At 45.3% G+C, this 21,612-nt stretch overlaps 1 protein-coding gene across 1 annotated transcript in view; it reads right to left on the bottom strand.

The window, feature by feature from the left end:
- Window positions 1-19,978, bottom strand: part of SLC24A4 (solute carrier family 24 member 4) — a 142,728-nt gene extending 122,750 nt beyond the window's left edge. The window contains exons 1-2 of the mRNA XM_054027793.1: window positions 19,669-19,978; window positions 14,713-14,823 (exon numbers count right to left, since the gene is read on the bottom strand). Of these exons, the coding sequence (XP_053883768.1) occupies window positions 14,713-14,823; window positions 19,669-19,825 (268 nt within the window). The 5' untranslated portion in view covers window positions 19,826-19,978. The remainder of the gene's footprint in view (window positions 1-14,712; window positions 14,824-19,668) is intronic.
- Between the last annotated feature and the right edge of the window lie 1,634 nt (window positions 19,979-21,612).

Below are 21,612 nucleotides of genomic sequence, written 5' to 3'. Positions count from 1 at the left end.
GGAATTCATTACTTGCATCTGAAGAAGTGAGGTTCTTACCCACGAAAGCTTATGCTCCCAATATTTCTGTTAGTCTTAAAAGGTGCCACAGGACCCTCTGTTGCTGTTGACTGACTCACTTAGACCTCGGCGAAACCAATATTCCAATTGTTATTGCTGCTTGCTGTGTGCTCCACAATATCTGTGAGAGTAAGGGGGAGATGTTTATGGCGGGGTGGGAGGTTGAGGCAAATCGCCTGGCCACTGATTACGCACAGCCAGACACCAGGGCAATTAGAAGAGCACAGCAGGGCATGCTGCGCATCAGAGAAACTTTGAAAACCAGTTTCATGACTGGCCAGGCTACAGTGTGACAGTTCTGTTTGTTTCTCCTTGATGAAAACCTGCCCCCTTGGTTCACTCTACTTCCCTGTAAGCCAACCACCCTCCCCCCTTCGATCACCACTTGCAGAGGCAATAAAGTCATTATTGTTTCAAAATCATGCATTCTTTATTAATTCATCACACAAATAGGGGGATAACTGCCAAGGTAGCCCGGGAGGGGTGGGGGGGAAGGGAAGCACCAGGTGGGGTGGTGGATGACGGGAGGAGGGAAGGACAAGGCCACACTGTACTCCAAAACTTACTGAATGACAGACTTCTGTTGCTTGGGCAGTCCTCTGGGGTGGAGTGGTTGGGTGCCCGGAGGCCTCCCCCCTGCGTTCTTGGGCATCTGGATGAGGAGGCTATGGAATTTGGGGAGGAGGGTAGGCACAGGGGCTGCAGCGGCGGTCTGTGCTCCTGCTGCGTTTCCTGCAGCTCCACCAGACGCCGGAGCATATCAGTTTGATCCCTCAGTAGCCTCAGCATTGCATCCTGCCTCCTCTCATCACACTGCCACCACCTCTCATCTCGCTCGTCCCTCCTGTCCTCGCATTCATTTTCTGCTTTTCTGGACTCTGACACTGTTTGCCTCCACGCATTCTGCTGAGCTCTTTCAGTGTGGGAGGACTGCATGAGCTCAGAGAACATTTCATCGCGAGTGCGTTTTTTTCACCTTCTTATCTGTGCTAGCCTCTGGGACGGAGATGATAGGGGGAGCGTTGAAACATTTGCAGCGGCATGAGGAAAAAAAGGGAGAGTAGTATTTAAAAAGACACATTTTAGAGAACAATGGGTAGACTCTTTCACGGTGAACCAAGCTGTTAACATTACATAGCACATGTGCTTTAGGTACAAGTCCGCATTTTGCCTCTTATATTGAGGACCTGCCGGTTTGGTGTGACAGATCACACGCGCAGGGCTGAGCAACAGAATTCGGCTTACAGGCAGCCATGGTAAGCCACAGTCTTTCAGCTTCTTCAACCTTCATAACATGGGAATGGTTTCAAACAGCAGCGCCCTCCTTTCCCATACAAGCACCCATTGGGTTGGCCATTTAAAAGGAGGGCTGTACTGGCTGCGAATGCATCCCAAGTCTTCAGGGCAAATTAATCATTAAACACACTTTCTTTTAAACTATGCATTATATTTACAAAGGTACACTCACCAGAGGTGCCTTCTCTGGCTTCATGGTCTGTGAGCCCGCCTTGGGAGGGTTGGGAGGGTATTGGATCCAGAGTGATAAACAGTTCCTGGCTGTCGGGGAGAATGGTTTCTCTGCTTGCATGCTGTGTGCTATCTTCCTCCTCCTCCACCTCCTCATCTTCCTCATCCCCAAAATCCTCATCCCTGTTGCATGAGACTGCCCCCTTGCAGGTGTCCACAGACAGGGGTGCGGTACTGGTAGGGTCCCCCCCAGAATGGCATGCAGCTCATCATAGAAGTGGCATGTTTGGGGCTCTGACCCGGAGCGGCCATTTGCCTCTTTGGTAGGCTTGCCTAAGCTCCTTAATTTTCATGCGGCACAGCTGCAGTCCCTGTTGTAGCCTCTGTCCATCATGCCCTTGAAGATTTTTTCAAATATTTTGGCATTTCGTCTTTTGGAACGGAGTTCTGATAGCATGGATTCGTCTCCCCAAACAGCATTCAGATCCAGTACCTCCCATTTGGTCCATGCTGGAGCTCTTTTGCGATTCTGGGACTGCATGGTCTCCTGTGCTGATGAGCTCGCCACGTTGGCCAAACAGGAAATGAAATTCAAAAGTTCCCAGGGCTTTTGCTGTGTACCTGGCTAGTGCATCTGAGTTGAAAGTGCTGTCCAGAGCAGTCACAATGGAGCACTCTGGGATAGCTCCCGGAAGCCAATACCGTCAAATTGCATCCACACTACCCCAAATTCGACCTGGCGATGTCAATTTCAGCACTAATCCCCTCATCGGTGAGGAGTACTGAAATCGGTTTTAAGAGCCCTTTAAGTCGACAAAAATGGCTTCATTGTGTGGATGGGTGCAGGGTTAAATCGATCTAATGCTGCTAAATTCGACCTAAACTCGTAGTGTAGAGCAGGGCTAAGGGGCAGCTCCTCACCTGGTATAAATCATCATAGCTTTAGTGATTTCAAGGGAGGTATAACAGTTTACACCAGCTGAGGTCTGCCCCTAAAGAAACTTATGGGACCATAAAATCCTCTTAGAGATTCAGTATTTCAGGTTAGAAAAACATCATAAAGTTCAAAGCTCAGACTGAATCACAAAAACTTAAAAATCCATTCCTCCCCCCATACTGTTTTTGTACTGCTAAGTTTCCAAAGTTAAAAAAAAAGTTCCACTTTCTACATTTTTCATAACTTGTCCCTTTGAACTATGAACATCTGAAAACTCAGGTCTCTCTTCAAAATAACTGGTTTCCCTGCATCTACACATACTTAATTTCACCATTCAATGGTTTTAAAGTACTTATTTCAATCCCTCGTCCCACTGAACAAAGATCTACACCACAGTTGGCACCTTGTTGGCAGTCTCAGAAGAGAGGCCAATGACCAAATGGGTGTGGAGGCACATTGGCAGGACACTGTTGGGAGGACAGCACTGGCTGTTTGTGCTGCACTGGCTCTCTGGATAAACTGAGGACTTCACTCTCCAGGGCTATTAATGTAGTACCTGTTACCAGCACTAAGTTCATGCAAAAAGTTATAAAAAGGGAAGCTTTAAATAAATGTGCTCATACGCATACAGCCCTTGCTTCTACCTAGAGAGTCCATCCCACCGTACTCACATGTCAATGGACCTACAGCAGGGAAGAATTCAATCCTGTTTAAGGCCACAATGCACAGTCGCTGACTTGTATTTTTCCTGGTGGGTGCTCTGCCCCCTACTCTGTCCCTTCCCTCAAGGCTCCACCCTCAGTCCACCTTTTCCCGCCCCCACTCCACCCTTTCCCCCAAGGCCCTGCCCTCACGTGGGCTCTTCCCACCCCACTCTGCTTCCTCCCCCCGAGGCCCTGCCCTATTCCATCCCCATCTCCCAGCCCCACTCCCCCACCACTCCTTCCTCCTTGCCCCTCCTCTACCGAGCGCCTCCTGCCCACTGAACAGCTGATCAGGGCCAATTCCGGGGCTCAAATAAATTTGTTAGACTCTAAGGTGCCACAAGTACTCCTCATTCTTGTGGCTGGTGGGTGCTGAGTGCCCCCTATTCCCCGCTCCCCCAGGGGTGCTTGAGCCCCGGAGCACCCACAGAGTCAGTGCCTCTGCCATAATGTTGCTCACTGTAATGTCTTCAGTGTTTGCTGACTTTAAAGAAAAAGGAATCCATCACTCTTTAACGCCTTAAAGTTTGCTTCCCTGTTTTAATAGCAGTGATGCCACTTTTACTGCTGACACCTTCATGGAATACTTTTGGCCTGGAGAGTGGACAGCCATGTCTATTTCTGAGACAATTCATTGACACATTCACAAATTCAGTAAAGGCAATAGAAATAGGATGTTTAGTCCATTAGCTTCAATGACAGCGAATCAAGTCCAGGCTTTCAGATGATGGCATTTTACTTTATTGCCTTTTAAAATGCCTCTTCCATGAGCCAAACCTTACCTATATTTCAATTGTGTTGATGTATTTTTGTTGGGCAAATAGAGGGGAACAGATACCTTGCATCAATTTTTAAAAATGGAGCCATTTTAAAGTCTTTTCTTCAACAGAGTCTAGTTGTCAGTGGAACTTATCCATGTTTGAAAGCATGAAGATTTTTCTACTTTTCTCTTTTCCAAAGTCCAAACCAGCCTTAAAATACGGCAGTAATTTCAAGTTTTCTGGTTCATCATTCTGCCCTCTCCAGCTCTTTGTTTGCCTCCACTGTCTTCCCCTTTCTCCACAGTGCACTTCTAAGATTCACCTTTAAAGCTCTTCATGATTTAACCTCTCCCCACCTATCATATCTATTACCTTATTGCACTGCTGACCCCCACCTCCACTCTGCCAAGTGTCAGTTGTCTGCCATCCCTTATATGGGGAAAGGGGGGCGGGGAAGAGATATTCAAAATGCAGTCAAAGTCTGTAAAACCATCATTTGGATTTCCTCGCAAAGACTTACCGTATATACTTGATCATAAGCTGGTTCGTTTATAAGCCGACCCCCACAAGATGGATAAGTAAAAATGGAAAAAAATGTATAACCCATTCATAAGCTGACCCTATAATTCAGGGGTCAGCAAACTTTGGCTCCCGGGCCATCAGGATAAGCTGCTGGGGGGCCGAGATGGTTTGTTTACCTCGAGCGTCCGCAGGCATGGAGGTAAACCTAAGTAAACAAAATGTCCCAGCGCGCCAGCTGCTTACCCTGACGGGCCGGGACAGCAACTGGTGGGGAAATTTTTTGGGGGAGGGGGAAGCTGGGAGTTAGGGGAATAACCGCTGTGACCACCCCCCACATGACCCCACCCCTAGCCCGGGTAGGGTGACCAGATGAGGGGAAGAAAATATCGGGACACACGGGGGTGTACTGCCCTCCGGCAGAGAGAAAAAAAAAAAAAAAAAAGCCAAGTCCTGCCCCGGCTGAGCCACACACACAAAAAAACCCCACAGTGCTGCCGGCGGCTAATGGGATTTTATCGGGATGTCTGGTCACCCTAAGCCCGGGACCCCTACACTCTCCCCATCCCATCCCTTCCCACCTTATCTGGGGAGGGCCAGGAGAGGATGTCTCTGACCTGGCTGGAGCTGCTCCGGCAGGCTGGGCAGCGCGGCTGCAGCCTACTCCGGCGGGCCAGACCGGGCGGCGCGGCCACAGCCTGCTCTGGGGGGTGGGACCAAGCGGCACGGTTGCAGCCTTCCAGCCCCGGAGCTGCAGCTGCTTTGGAGGCTGGGAGGAGAGCAGCATGGCCAGAAGTGGAGAGACTCTGGCCCCGCCTCTCCCCTTCTATCTCTGCTGCCTCTCCTTGCTCCCTCTGTTGGGGGAGGGGCTGTGTCCCACCTCTCTCTCTCTATACCCGTTCATAAGCCGACCCCCTTCTCTGGTGCTTCCCTTTTTTACTAAAAAAAATCAGCTTATGAACAAGTATATATGGTACTTTTGCCACAAGCCAAGACTACTGCCATCTGTGCAAACTGTTACCCTGACCTCTTCTCTCCCTGTCCCTGCCCCCATCCCCAGAAACACCTATTTAAAACATTACATTATCACATAAAGTTACAGTGCTTTAAAATCTACCAGGCAATCCAATATCTCATAAAAACTCTGTTCTAAACTGACTTCCAAAGCATGGATTAACATGCACACAGGCCCAGCGTGGTTTACAATGCCTTTGCTACACCACACAATACTGTCAATTTCATCTACCTGTTGCACTTATCATAAACTTAAGTTGGGAGCTCTCTGGAGCAGGGACTGTCTTCTAATTACATATTTGTACAGCTCCTAGCACATTGGGGCCCTGGTCCTGGATTAGAGCCCATAAATAATTTATTTATTAAGTGTATTACAATTATCTTAATTCTCCATTGAGCATTACTTCTGCATAGAATCATGAACACCTGCAGAGAGAGATGGGAAAATCCTACTCTCAATTAAGTCAGTGGCCAACCACACGCACCCCTAACCTTTCATTGATGTCAGTGGGAGCAGAATTGAGCCCAGAACTACAAACAAAATTTGCTAACAATACATGTTTCTTTAAATATATCCAGAGTACACATTTTGAAGCAGAGATCACTCTTTAGGACGCTTGAAGGAGTAAGCTTGAGGGAGACAAAGAAATGTTATATAAAAATCAAAATTTCAAACCACAATAACTTTAAGTGACCTCTACTAATGGAATAATTTGAAAGTGAAGAATGAGATTTCTGTACAGACCGAAGAAAAGCCATTAGTAAAGATCTGCCAATTTTCAATGCAAACAAAACTTTTCAAGCCAAAAATGTAATCGTGCTAAAATAGAGCTTCATAAAAGAAGCTGATTCCCTCCTGATCTATGGAGAGGTCACACAGTAACTGCATAAAGCATATGTGTCTTATCCAGCCCAAGTGAGCCTTCATGGTTACTGGCCTTCAGAAGATCTATAAATTATATGGTCTACCAAACCAAAAAGGTTTCTTTCAATTCCCTGGGGCATGAACATTAGGCATTTCAAAACTATAAGACCCTGAATCTGGGATACCATCTAGCTTGTTTCCATTGGGCACCTCAGAATGATATTGAAAAAAATTCAGGGATCTCAGTACAAGTAAGGACAGATTCTTCCCTGGCTAAAGAGAGATCTTTAAAGGGACCGTACTGTCATCCACAGAACTTTCTGGGCATTTTAAGAATTGAGACAATTTATTTTAAGGGAGCATTTCCTTTCCAATTACCCTCCCTCCCCCATCTAGATATCTTTCCTTGGATAAGATTAGGCTAAGAAAAAAGGGATTTAATGACAGACAGTAGGAGAATCAGGACAAGCAAGCAAGCAAGCCAAACAAGACTGGAAAGTACAGCACTTAAATGTAATACACAGGGTAGGATCGGGGCCGTCACAAACCAGAGTCACCTGTTTAAAATCAAATAATTGTTACAATGTTTTAAAATCTATCCAGCAATCCAACATCTCATAAATACTTTGTCCTGTGCTGACCTCTGAAGCATGGATAAAAATTTATGATGCCTTTTCAACCCCAATTTTCAAGAACAGTGGAGTGAAGTATGAATGTAACTATGCATGATACAGAAAGATGGGAGCATTTTCCATCATGATTGCAACACCTGGCTATGTATCAGGGACAATAGTAATGGCAAAGGTAGGCAAAAAGTACAAAAGTCAGTAGTGCAAATAGGAAGTATGTATAAGGCCGATAGATGTAAATATGGCCTTTCTACTAACAGAAAAGTGTCTAGAATTTCCATGTGGATTTAGTTTTTGAGGACTCAGTAAGAGCCTAGCTAAACAGCAACACTAGAGGAGAAAAGTATATCCAAAATACACACCTGCACACACAGTTTCTAATGAAGACTGAGATTTTCAAAGCTGCTTAAGGAGATTTGAATGCCCGTTTTATTAACATTAATTTTGAGAAATCTCAGCACAGAAGTCCAGTCCTATCCCATTGAAGCCGGTGAGTATTTTGCTGGGGCCCTAAAACAGAGCTTTTTTTTTTTTTTTCTTCTTCTTTTAAGGGATGGTCCTGTAAGTAAGGTGTTAGATTGAAACTCAGGAGACATACATTCAAATCCATGCTCTACCACAGATTTTATATATGACCTTGGGCAAGTCACTTATGTAGCCTCTGTTTCTCATCAGCAAAATAGGGATAACAGTACCAACCTACCTTACAGGAGTATTGTGAGGTACTCACATACATGGTGATGCAGCCATATGACCCTAAATATTAGAGCTGGACTCAAACTGCACAGTTTAGATCTCAATCCACAGTTAGAGTTCTAGGGTATTCAAAGCTGGAACTTTGGTTCAGACCATGAGAGAGTGAGAGCATCCACCCACAAAGTTCAGATTTGGTTCTGAACTTCCCCAGATTTTGGGATCTGTGATTTTGGTTCAGGATCATTTCCAGTTTAAACAGAGACTTACCTTTTAAGAATGACGTTATCCATATAATATGTTCGATACCATAGAAAAATTAACAGTATGTGAACATGAGTCACATGAAATAGTGATTGTATCATGTAATACTTTTACATAGTTCAACAATAGAGGTATATATATTGAATGACATTTATTTGTTTCATCTGTTTTTGTTTACAGTATTACTAAATGCCAGGTTTAGATAGATATGTAGTTACTGTGCGTTTAACTACCTCCTGCAGTCTAGGCACCTAGACGTGGGAAATGGATAAGTTACCCTGGAGTTCATCTTGTGATCTCGCTCTCAAGGGAAACCTGCTGGCAGGTTGTGCCAAAATGCAGAGAGCTCGGTTTCACTGCTTTTTAATGTTTCGGGCATCAGTTTCAATAGCACGTTGGGAAGAAAACAGCTAGGCAGGTGATTGGTTATTCCTAGAATTCTAGCTCAGATGCAGAGTAAGCACTTTGCAAAAATTATTTCACAAGAAGAAGAAAAACAAACATGAACAAAACATTTCTGCGCTTACAACTTCAATGGCATCGTCGTCCTGCCAGCTCTTGTAACACACCCATCAATAAGCCTGACATAACAATGACAATGTCAGAACCTAATTCTAGGAGTAAATTCTGATTGGCTCCTAAATTCCTTAAACAAGAATAATCTGCCATTAAATGTTTGTTGGTTGCCCTCAACAAGTCCACTAAAAATGCATTTAAATCACAGATCCAACTCCCCTAGAAAACAGAAAAAAAAAATCCAAGTGCGATCCCAATCTATAGAGTTCAGCACTCAGCATTTACAGGGTCAAGAGAGAGTCCAGAGACTATTTTTTTACAAGACAAGAAGATGACAACTAGCAACTGGAATAAGTTTTGTGCTTGCTGGTTAGTAAATCTTTCTGCAGCACATGTATAGAGAGAGTTGCTCTCTCCATCTAAGAATTTGTATCTGAAACCAAGAACTCTTGAGCATTACCTTGTTTTCAGTCTCTTTTAGCCTGAGACTAAGATTAAAGTCTGCCAAATTACTGGCTGGGACTTTGGGAGTTTAAAGGATGTGACTAAAGTAACATTTAAAGTCAAAACTTGCAATAAATCAATGATATTAGTGTGGTTGTTCATTTTCTATGCAGCAGAGCAGGAAAGCTGGAGTAGTTATTAAAGAAAAGGAGCATTTGCAGAGCATAATACAGGATTTTGTATTACAATAGTGAGATAAGAGCCCTACTCTGTAGGCACTGTACAGAGACAATGGGAGACACCTCAGGCCTTGATGAGCTCACAATCTAGATTGTCTTATAATGAAAGCATGGAAGAAAAAAATTATCCCCATTTTACAGATGAGGAACTAAGGATATATATTCAATAACTTAATCAAGGCTACAAAGAGACTGGCTGATCTGAGAAGTGAACCCAGATCTCCTGAATCAGAGTCTTAAACATAAGAATGTCCTTTGTCTATTAAAAAAAAAACTGTTCATACTGATTTTAAAGAAATACTGTGTTTAAGCATGGTTGTAATAGTGGATCATGTTACAGTTTTTACATTAAAATGCTAAACAAAACCTTTCAAAATTTAGTCATCATTTGGGCACTCCAGTTGCAAACTGGGACTGTGATCTAGGCTAAACTGTTACAGCTTTATAAAAAAACACCTTAAAAGGTACTGGGTGAAAAGGGGAGGTATATTTTACAGGCAAAGGAGTAATATTTACATTAGCATGATGTATAGTGTCACTGAAATATTAAAATGGCTGTGAGAATTAAAATTAAAATACCTAGCTCTCATCTAGTGCTTTAAAGAACATATTCTTACTATACCTTGAGAAAGGTGTATTTATCCTGGTATAGTGTTTATTAAATAAGGCTAATGGAGGTGGGTGCTTTATAAAAAAAAAAAAGTTTGTGAATGCACAATAAAAAAGGGCTCTCTTCTTAGCAAAATGTTTGGGAACCAATCCTGCTGCCACTAGAGTGAATGAGAACATCATTAACTTCTGTGGGAACAGGATGGGGCTCTCATTGCTTTAACTACAATATACTAACAAAAATGTCTAGGTATCTGTAGTTTCTTTACAATTTACAGTATTCCTCACAAGTCTAAAGCTTGAATAATTAAGTGTAACATGTACCTCAGCGTAATGACTATTGGGCCTGATTCTGATCTCAGTTACATCAGTATATATGCCACTTAAGTCAGAGTTACTCGGAATTTACACTGGTATAACGGAGATCAGAGTTTTGTTTTCTTTCTATGCTTTGACAGTGGACTCAGCCTTTAAGGCCAGAGAGGCCATCATGATCATCTAGTCCGACCTCCAGCACCTCATAGGCCACAGAACCTTACCCACCAAGTACTGCAGCAGGTCCATAATCTCTAGCTGAGTTGCTGAAGTCCTCAAATCTTGATTTGAAGACTTCAAGTCACAGAGAATCCATCATTTCCTGTAGTTCAACCAGCAAGTGCAATATGCTGTAGAGGAAGGTGAAAGGTGCACCTGCTGCTAGCAAGCACATTGTATGAGGGATGTTGTGTATTGTGAATTTTTTTCCTCCATTGTACTAAGTGTAGAGAATTGATTGCTATAATGTACCTTATTATTTCTGAAAAAAAGAAAAGGTGCAAATCTGAAATAAATGGTGAGCCTTACCCTGCCCCTGAGCCATCCTTCATCTGTACCCATTTATATCCATAGGAGTGGCACACTGAACCAGATCCTCAGCTGGTGTAAATCAACATAGCTCATGAACTGTAGAGGGAGGGGTCCCTAGGCAGAGTCACAACTTCCATTTCAAAGCAGCCCACCAATTAGTTTGAGACGAGTACGAACAGCAATTTATTCTAATATATTTATTATTCCTAATCCATGGCAAATTATTGAAGTGTTCTCCTATTCAACGCAGTTATTAGTGGAGAATATTTTCTGTGTTGGAAGCAATCCAAATCAACTGCTCCAATATTCTAATGATTCAGCTGAGTCACATGACTGGCTGTTGCTGTGTGTCTTCCACTTAGAAACATTCTAATCACTCCCCACTTGTAATTGCTCTCAAAATGTTACTCAGAGTTCTGGAGAAAACGGAGATCGTGGGAGCATTTTATAACAAGAGACACTGTGGCATCGGGAGTAGAGAATCTGTAAGTCAGTCATGGTGGACAGATGGCACTGTGAGCTACTGTGACCACTGGCAGATGGCAATAAGAATTTGGAAAAGGCAAAAAAGGTGATTGTAAACGAATTAGAACCATGAAGATACTAATGATCACCATCCCTTTCTGATGGTTTTCTTACTAACTTGAGGTTCAATCACCCCATCCTATGGAAAGCTACAGAGGAGTAGCAATAATGCACCTTTTCAAAGAAGGTTGTTTGATGGGTGGGAGTTACTCCACTTGGAATAAACAGAGAGTTCAGTCTCCAGAATCCTTGCAAGATTTTCTTGAAGCCTGAGCCATCCACATAGGAGCCCTAGGCCTGGCTCTGTAGCTTCTCAAAACCCAATTTCTTGGCTTTTTTGGAGTTTTGTTGGCCAGACATGCCTTTTATGGGATGTTCCTGGGGCAGCTGATAACTCCCACCCATCAAACAACCTGCTTTGAAAAATCATAAGTTTCAGTGTTTCAGACACTTAAAACTGAAATGTCATGGTATTGTAACCGTGGGGCTCCCAACCCAAAAGAGGGTCATTGGGAGGGTCACAAGGTTATTGTAGGGGGATTGAGGGATTGCTACCCTTACTTCTGCACTGTTGCGGGCGGTGGTGCGGCCTTCAGAGCTGGGCGGCTGGAGAGCAATGGCTGCTGGCCGGGTGCCCAGCTCTAAAGGCAGCACTGCCACCAGCAGTAGTGCAGAAGTGAGGGTGGCATGGTGGGGGGAGAGGATCGGGTCAGCCTTACAGATGGGTGACGTGGGCAACCGCCCAGGGCGGCATGGTTGGGAGGGGTGCATGTCCACCCCCACAAATGCACAGCCAGCCCAAAGCCCCTTTAGCCCTCCGAGCGCCAGGATGCTGGGCCCAGAGCCAGGGAGGGGCAGGGCTGGGGGTTCCCTGGCCTAGTGGCTGCTCCCGGGGCCTGTCAGACCCACTTCCAGAAACCACCCCCAGCTGCAGGAAGGTCTGCCATTACTGGCTGGGAGCCCAGCTCTGAAGGCAGTGTTGCCACCAACAGCAGTGCAGAAATAAAGGTGGCATGGTTTGGTACTACCACCTTTACTTCTGTGTTGCTGCTGGCTGTGCCACTGCCTTCAGAGCTGGGCTCCCAGTCAGCATCCGCCACTCTCCAGCCATGCAGCTCTGAAGGGAGCACAGAAGTAAAGGTGGCAATACTGCAACACCCCTACAATAGCCTTATGACCGCTCCCCTCACAACCCTCTTTTGAGTTGGGACCCCCAGTTTGAGAAATGCTGGTCTCCCCCCTGAAGTCTGTATAGCATAGGATAAAAGTATACAAAAGACCAGATTTCACGGGGGAAACCAGATATCATGGATGTGAATTTGGTAGGGCACTAGCAATTACCATTACTGGTTTTGTCACAAACTTTGTGTGACCAGGGACAAGATCCTTAACCTCTCTGTGATCCAGTGCTCATATTTGCAATAGGGACTGTACTTATTAGGTATCTCACAGAGATGATGTGAGTGTTACATGCTCACTCTTCTGTAGGAGTTTGTGGTCCATATTGCTTTGCCTTATAAAGCTTCAGGCCTCACATTCCAGCCTTTAAAACAGACAGGAGCAGCAACAATAGAAAAATCTCACAGGCTCTAGAAGTTATCAGTTAACAATAATCACTTCTAAGCTCCTAGGTTCTTAAGACATCTTTCCTCTCTAGCTACAAACATCACACTCTCAGAGAGGGAGGGATGTTTTCTCTATTTGCAGCCTTATATCTAGACACTCCCTCAGTCTCTCTTCCCGTCACCCTATGGTACACCTAGAGATAAGCTATACACAAACTGTAGAAGAGGAAGTGACTCAAAAACACTGCTGCTATCTTTCTGTGATATGATTTGGTAAATTGATTTAAATATTAACTTTAGGTAACACCTTTTTAAAAAAAAATTGACTTAAGCAGCATAGCCAGATCTTGTTATTTTATTGTGAGTCTCACAATATTTGGTGTTTTTCTTAAAGCTCCAGCTCCTGGAGGCATGTGACTGAGAATTTCAGCTTTTACACTTTTTTTAAAAAGTGTAAAGTTTCCAGCCTTCATAGTTGTGGAGAAAAGCTTGAAAATGTGACCCAAGGGCACCTTAAAGGTTCAAAAAAATCGAGAGAAATACATGGGAGGGGGGGAGAGAATTCGTTTAAAAATCTTTCATGATTTTGGGGGGTTGCTTCATGATTTTTGAATTCCTGGGCTTGTCAGCACTGCTCAAGTCATTCCTCCCCCCCTTGCTATACATAGCATATGGAACATGATTTCCCCCATATGTGCATATATAATCTCCAAAGTAAGGAAATGAACTCCCATATCATCCCAGAAAGTAACTCCCATTAATACTGAAGACTTTTAAAGAGAATCCCTTTGATCCATTTCCTGGGATATTGTACGTCTCAGTTAGCTCAGCACTGACGACATGTGTGCATACGCATGTATGCACGTACACATGGGCAGACACTCATATTAATGCATTCCGCTCATAACATGCACACGAGTAAGAAATTTGACTATTCATCAGAAATAGTCAGATTTTACCAAAAGATATCTGTTTTGCTCTTCTATATGAAGAACTTTTAAAGTGAAGTCAACTGTCACCGTTTTACATGTGCAAATATACCACAGACTTCTTTGCACATATCCAATACCCAAACAGAAACTCTGGATCATCAACATAGATAAAAAGGTTTGTGTCCTACTGACGCTGGTTAATCCTCTTTCACTTCACCCTTAAAAATGCACATGGGAGTAGTGATGCTAGCCCTATGGAAAGGTGCATTAGTGCTTCAATAGACACCCAACTGAAGAAGGGGTTGCATGACTCCCAACCCCTCTAGTTAACGGAGGCTGGTAGTATTATGGAATTGATGCCATCAGCTTTTGAGAGAGGATGCATCTAATGGCTGATCAATGAGCAGTGTTGCAGTTGATGAAACTTCCTTCCTCCACCCCACCATGAACCACAAAGGGAGGGATGATAATGGGAACACAGATGGGAGGGTGAGAGCTCTAGAGGTCCAAACTCACATCAGACAGTATCTTCTGTCACTCCACACAATCACTATCATGGCCAGGACTGATAGAGTGAGGTAGAGTGAATGCTTAAATGCCCCCATTCTTCCTTCCTCTTCAGAGACAGCAATTCTGACATTAGTGGAAGCTAAGAACCTGAACAGATAGCTCAGTGCAACATTAAACGTACAGAAATTGATTCAATGGTACTGTAAACCCAAATAAGTATTTCAGTCTTGTAACCTTTACTATCCACCGTTTAATAAAAAAATGCACCGTTACTACCAACACAACATACATAGCAGCAACAAGACAGAAACAATGACCAAAAAGGAAAGAAAATGTGTGAGATCCAGCCTCCAAGACAAGTCTCATGAGGACTCATACACAGTTTTATGTCTGAACATTACCTTTTAGCTTCAGTAGATAAAACCTTTGAGTTGCTTAGCAGTATCACCCATTACTTTGCTCATAAACCTTTTTTCTACATGGCACAGTCTCCCCCCCTCCATGTTTGACACTTTTATATTCACAGTGACACATTACTGCAGCTTGGGCTATGACTGCACAATACTGTAGATCTCAACAGCTTACAAAATACCAGAAAGCTTTTGGGTTTTACCTGGCTCTGTACAGTTCTTTTCTTCATGTGTCACATTATGTGAGGCCATCAATCTTCTATTCCTCCATATTTCTGACAAAACATTTTTGTCTGTAATAGTGGATTCTTGTCCTATATTAAACACAAAAGTGTTTGTCAGCATTGCTATCCAGATCTTCTTAATTGGACTGTATATATCCACCCAACAAGTACACTGGGAAACTAAGTTAGATGTTGAAATCTTCAGATACACATATACACACACACACACATGTAAAATGTTGTATATTGTTTCATCAAAAAAAAAATCACATGCACACTTTTTCCAGCTACTTTTTATTTAACAGATTAATAAGTCAAGGTATATCTATTGTAAAGAGCTGACCCAGTCAGTACTAGAACATTTTGGCAACTATATCAACCAGATTTTGTAGGTGATCTGTTGAGACAGAAAGACAGACATAAAATCAATCAATAAATCTCAGATCCTTCATACCTTAATGGGGCAAAATTCCCATTAAAATTTTTGCCTAAGCAAGTATTGCAAGATCAGAATTTGTTAAATTTATCTCTCTCAATACAGCATGTAAGAAGCGGTGTGTGTAGCTCAAAAGTGTGTAGCTTCCACCAACAGAAGTTGGTCTAATAAAAGATATTGCCTCGAGTACCTTTTCTCTCTCATATCCTGGGACCAACACAGCTAAACAACAAAGTAAACAGTTTTGCTAATGGAAGTGACGTAATTATAACCAAGGGCAGAAAAGACCTTTTTATTTTCATCATGACCCTACTTGCTTATAGTGAACGATTTATACTAGAAGTTGCTCAGGGTCTGATCCTGTCATTCTTACTCAGACACAATTTATCTTCAGTGGTGTGACAGAGACACACCTCTTGACTGCCTCCTAGCAGCTGGATGTGGCACTGCATTTTTCCTGCTCCCGGTGCCCCCTGTAGGTTGCTGACCTTGCTAGGCAGGTCTTCAGAAAGGATTTGCCTTCCTCGGGCTCTTCCCAAAGAGGAACTCCCTTTGTTCCTCCCTCCTCCCCTCTACTGAGCTCTCCACTCTATTTAAGGCCTAGCTCCACCTCTTAAACATTTTGTTCTGAACGGTCGCCCCCTGGAAGGTCAACAGTCTGTGCCTTCACCAGGGCACAAGCGTTATCGCTTTGACTTTATTTTTTTGTAGCTGGCACACTTCCAGGTGCAACTGATCCTTCCCCCAGAGTGTCTCCTGCACTTCCTTTCAGAATCTCTCCACTACAGAGTGCAACCTTCACACAATCTCCTTTGTTTCTTGGACCTCAGCTACACGTGTTCCCAAGACTACAGAGGGTCAGCCTTCTCTGTGGCCTCTGTATTCACCTTAACTTCAACCTACCTCCTCTCTGTGGTAACAACCTTGTGCCCCAATTTCTACCCATTTCCTACTCTGCAGGCCTTTTGAGTAGGTGTGTTCTCTACTGCCATCAGCGCTACATCCCCTTTGCCTGTAACTACTGCTTTTGCACTGTTGGTTACCCCTATTCTTTCTTGCTCACTCCTTTGACTATTCCTAGTTTGCCTGATTTTGGGGTCTCCTTTTCCTCTTGTTGCCACTCATTTCTCTATAAGGGCAATGTCATTTTCAATGCCCTGCCACCCTGGAGGCAAAACATACCACCCCTGCCCCAGCTCTGACAACTGGCAGAATATCCCTTGAGGCCCTTTCAGTACCCTGTTGCCCATAGTCACTCTTGCTATCATGGTTCATATAGGGGTAGATTCTCCTAATACGTCCAAATTGACCACAGGCAGAGCATGTCTTCAACTGGGCCTCATTCCTCTTCATCAGCCCTGGAGGAGTTTCTATGGCTCTTACCTTAGTTCACACCAGCAACTCAGTCTTTTCCCCCAGTTCGCCCAAGGGCAAGCCTTTCTGAAATGTTCCATCTGTCCACAACCATAACATCTCCTTGGCCTCAGGCCTCCAGCCCGCTAGATCCTTGTGGTCTTCCCATGATCAATAGCCATTGCTGCTTCTTCCCTGCAGGATCCATAACAGGCACTGCTGCTGCTCCTCTACCCAGGCTAGCCACTGTTGCAGATCCCGCCGCACCTCCTGCCATTCTCTGTGAGCCTCACTGAGCTGCTGAAGCAACACCGAAATTTGCTTCACAGAACCAGTCCTCCCCAGAAACAGGTGTATGAATTTTGGTGTCCCTGTCATGGCTGCTGGGATCCTTGTTACCCTTCAGCTAGCACCTGCTGAGTTTCAGCAGAGCTGTGCTGATGCTGGGTTAGAACTCTTTTCACTTCTCCATTGTGTCCTTATTTCAGGGTGTGGTCCCAAAGTTCCCACTTCCAGTACCAAGTTGTGATGGGGACACTTGAGTGCCTTCTAGTAGCTGGGTGTGGTACTGCACTCTTTTTCCTGCTCCTGGTACCCGTTGTCACAGTCAAAAAAGGACTGAACCTCTTCCAGGATAGCAAAGAGTTCAACATTTTATCTGCCCTCATCAGGGTCTTCAGAGCCATCTCTGGGAACTTTAAATCCCACCCTTTACTGAGGCTTCTGAAGAAGCCTTCTCCACTTCTCAGGGTTTAAGCCACTTAGCTAGTGGCCAGTGGGGGAACCCAGTCCATCCACTACTCCAGGTCCCAACCCAGGGACCCTATAAACAGCAGCCACGTGTTGCTGTTTCCACTTCACTGCTGCTATTCCCTGGGCCTTTTCCCACATTGTCCCTTTCTCTTCATCCTCAGCTCAAGGCTGAAATTCTCAGATCCCCTTCACTGAATGCCAATGCCACCAGAACCCATCTTGAGGTTCTCCATCAAGCTCCTATGGTCCCAGTCAGGAACTGGCCTGTTCAGGCCCTGCAGCTCCTTTTATCTAAGCCTGCTGGGCTTTGATTGGCTGTTTTATGCAGCCTGTCTAGAGAGGCCTGGAGGACCCACCTTTGTTGTTCCTTTCCTGGGGTGGGGTGTGGTAGGACCACATAGTTTCCATCAGGGGCCACCAAAGACCTTGTGTACCCCATCACAAGTGGGCATTTTGCCTGAGTAAGGACTGAAAAAATCTGGCCCTAAAGTTAGTTTGGTCAGTGCCATTGCCAAAATGTTCTACTGCTGCAACAATTACAGCAAACTGAGAACTGATGATTAGTGTTTATGTGATGATTCATTACAAATTAATCAGTTAAAAACAGTACCTGACCCAGCTTTCCCCTGGTTAGTCAGGGTTTCCCCTCTGTGTCTGGAGAGCTTATATAGCAATTTCTGCTCTGTTTTCTCAGGGTCTTCTCTCTCAGGCTTTTCTGCCTGGATAGGGTAGGCTGAACTTGTTGGCAACAGTTGAAATTTAAAGTGTAACTTTCATGATACCAAGATTTTGTGACCAAAAAAAATCAGTTCTGAGAAAGCTTATTTGCATCCAAAAACTCATGACCAAATCACATTGCAGTTATTTTCACAAACCAGTGCAACAAAAAATCAAAACTAGGTATGATAAATCGTTCAAAATGTGGAAAATTGTAGTTTTTAAGACTACAACACAGAATAATTTCCAAAAATCTGAAGCCAATAGCACACTTATAAGAATGTAGAGTACTAACTTCTTTCACTAATGGCTTGTCATCACAGATCAGTATCAAGTGTAACCAGCAACAGTTTGAACAGGAGAGTGTTATCAAGCATTAAAACTTCCACTGGAATCGTTTCTAAATACATATTTTAGCTCCAGCTTTAAGAGAATAAAGGCCCTGATCTGCTCTTGCAGGACCTTGATTGTCTTAAATTAAAGCTATAGCTAAAATCTGTGTTTAAAAAATAATTCTAGTGGAAGTTTGATGGGTGCATCCCTGCACCTGTGCAGTGCCCCACTGACCTCATTTGGTCTCCACAGGGGAAAGGCAATGTGAAACAACCTGCAGAATTGAGACCCAAAGTTACATTTTTAAAGCACAAACTGTGTGATCAGGAAAAAAAAAAAAAAAAAAAAACGAGCAAACTACGGAGAATGAAAAGCATTCCAGGATCAAAATGTATAAATGCAGCAGTTCATAATGTTCTAATTTAAAAATACTTGTACAGATGTAACAGACTAATTTAAAACATATAAAATGTTTAAATAATATCAGACTCTCAATATTATTTGTCCTAAAATCGGTTCAATCAGTATGGTACTCTGGGAAAAATGAAGTAGTTTTAGATTATATCCAAAACCTTATCTTGGTCTTTTTAAAATTCTGCAAGCAGTCAAGTGGCTAGAGAAACAAATGGAAGACACCATTCCTGCGTTCTACTTCAGGCCCAGGAACTCAACTACTGTATGACTTTGTGCAATGCATGTAATTCCTGTGGCTGGGTTTCCTCATCTGTAAAATGAGCTTAATATTTATGCCCCTCAGAGGGATGCATTTAAAAGTGCTTTGGGATCCTTGGATGAAAGGTGCTAGAGAAATGCAAAGTATTGTTACATATCATGATTTGTGAGGAGGAGCCAGTCCTCTCACCCTCTCCTTAACTGCACGTGAAGTTGTTCAGTAAAAGGGAGCCAAGTCATGAACTATGAAATGCTCCTACGAGAACGCAGCTAGCTAAAAGGTGTGGTTACCTGAGCACTGCTTTGCTTTAATCCCACTGGGCATTAAGCATCATTATCCAGGCAAACTCACTCACTTGGGGGCGCGGGGGACGTCACTTTTTACTGACAGATAGGTCTGGGGGCAGCTGAACAGCTTAGTGCCGCCTCCTCACCAGGACCCAGGACCCAGCCAGCCCATCCTTCCTGACCTACCTGCGGCCTCCCCGCTTTACAAACATGTTTGTTGCCGGAGTTAATAAAGATACACTGACAACGAGCTAGCCTGGCAGAGGCAGCGTGCAAACAGCGAGCCCCCCACCCTGGTGCACAGCCAGGCACTGCCCCAGGCCAGCCCCGACATCCCTGGCTGTCCAGGGGCTTGTACTCTGCTCACCCCCGCGGCCACCTACCTAGTTTGGAGAGCAGGCTGGACATGCACCACACGAAGAAGAGGATGGCGCAGATGAAGCCCAGCTGCGGCAGCAGCATCTCTCGCCGCTTGCGAACTTTCCTCAGCTTGAAGAGCATGGTCTGGGGGGCGGCGAGGGGCGGCACTTCCAGCCCCATCGGAGCCAGCGGAGAGAGGACGACGGCGGGCAGAGGGCGAAGAAGCCCCAGGAGACCAGTGGGCTTCACTTAGCGGCACCCCCTGCGGAGGGCTTCATCCCAAGCCGGCTGAACGCACAGGGAAGCCAGCTCCGGGCGCTGAGGAGCGGGCAGCGGGAGAGCTCCAGGCAGCCGCGCCAGGGCTGGGGGAGAGGCGCAGGTGGGAGGCGTGCAAGGAGGGGGCTGAGACGCTGCCGGGGTCTCTCGAGCTGTCAAGGCGAGGGCTGAGCCCGGAGCCCCGCGCCCACCATGGCTGGGCGTGGGGAGGGGGGGGACAAAGCAGCAGCGCCTGGACTCTCGGCCCCGCAGATGCTCCTCTCACTGGCAGGTGCGAGTGGCGCCGGGTGGCGGGCTCAGTGCAGCCCACGCAGCATCCTCCAGTCCCGGTTAAAGTTCATCCTCCCGCCGCCGCTGCGGGAGGGTGGCGGGTTCCTGGCTGGCGTGAGGCGGGTGCGGAGTGCAGGCTCGGCGGTCCCGCTCCAGCTCGGGGCTGAGCCAGCAGAGCCGCCTCCCGCGCGGAGCTCCGGGGTGACAACGCGCCCGTCCCTCCCCGGCTGCTCTCCCAGGCAACTTTCTCGCCGCTCCTCGAGTCCCCTGGGCAAAGCGCATGTGCCGGAGCCCCGGCCTCCCTCGGCCCCTCCCGCCTTCGCTCTGCCCCCTCCGCGCCGGGGGATTAACTGGCCAAATTAATCCGCTCCCCTAAATGGCGCAGGAATTATCCACTCGCCGGCTAGCACTTGGCATCGCCGGGCGCGCGGGGTCGGGAGGCCCCGGGGAGCAGGCAGGAGCACGTGCCGCTGCGGAGCCAGCCTCTCTCACGCCTCCCAGGCTCGGCCAGGGAGCTGCTTGCCCTTGCCAAGCAAGTGCTGCACCCGGGGGCAGGGGTTAGGGGGAAAGGCAGGCCGTCCTCGGAGCCGGGAGCAAGCCACAACGTAGCTCCGGGCGGGGTCCAAACGCTCCCAGGCTGGTGGGGACGGACGGGCATCTGGCCCATCTCTGGCACTTAGGGACGTCGCTTACCCAGCCCCAGGGATATTATTTCCTGTTCTTTCTAAGAATAGGTCACACAGTCAGGCTCTCTGCCAGCCCTACCATTGCTCTGAGATAGGCAGTTTTGATTTCCTACCTTAGTTTCGCCATCAGTAAAACGGGTGTCACACAGGGCTTTATTCTTAATATGTAGCAAGTGCTTTGAGATCCTCCAGTGAATGATGCTATACAGGGAAAGGGACCGGATTATTCTACAGTGAAAACCAGATGAAAGTTATTATTTGCATTACAGTGGTTCATATCAGCACAGGGAAATTCAGTGGGAGTTGGGTGCCTGTCTTGTTTAGGATCCTTTGAAAATTCCAGTTTAAAAATTCAGATGCATTTCTCTTTGGACCAGGCATTATACATTTTTTGTTTATTACTATAAGTGATTTGCCATCCACAGGGCAGGAGAACATATTTGGAGCAGCAGACTGAACTGAATAAACCATTTTATAAAACGCATTATTCCTAGACTGTTCCAAAATGGAATTCTTCTCTTCTTAAAATCTTTTATCACCCAATTTCAACTAACAACATGAAACACCTTCTAAAAGGATTTGTACTTATTTTCTATGCAAAATAGTTATTTTCAACTTTATAGAAATACAACTCAAATATATCTCCCCCAATCCCAAGGAGGCACAATGAAACAAAATGGCAAACAGCCATCGCAGACCATGACAACAGCACCAGGGTTAAAGCCCCTGCTATTA

The sequence above is a fragment of the Malaclemys terrapin genome, chromosome 4, assembly GCF_027887155.1.
Source record: "Malaclemys terrapin pileata isolate rMalTer1 chromosome 4, rMalTer1.hap1, whole genome shotgun sequence".
NCBI classification, from domain to species: Eukaryota; Metazoa; Chordata; order Testudines; family Emydidae; genus Malaclemys; species Malaclemys terrapin.
This window is presented reverse-complemented; position numbering and strand designations above follow the sequence as displayed.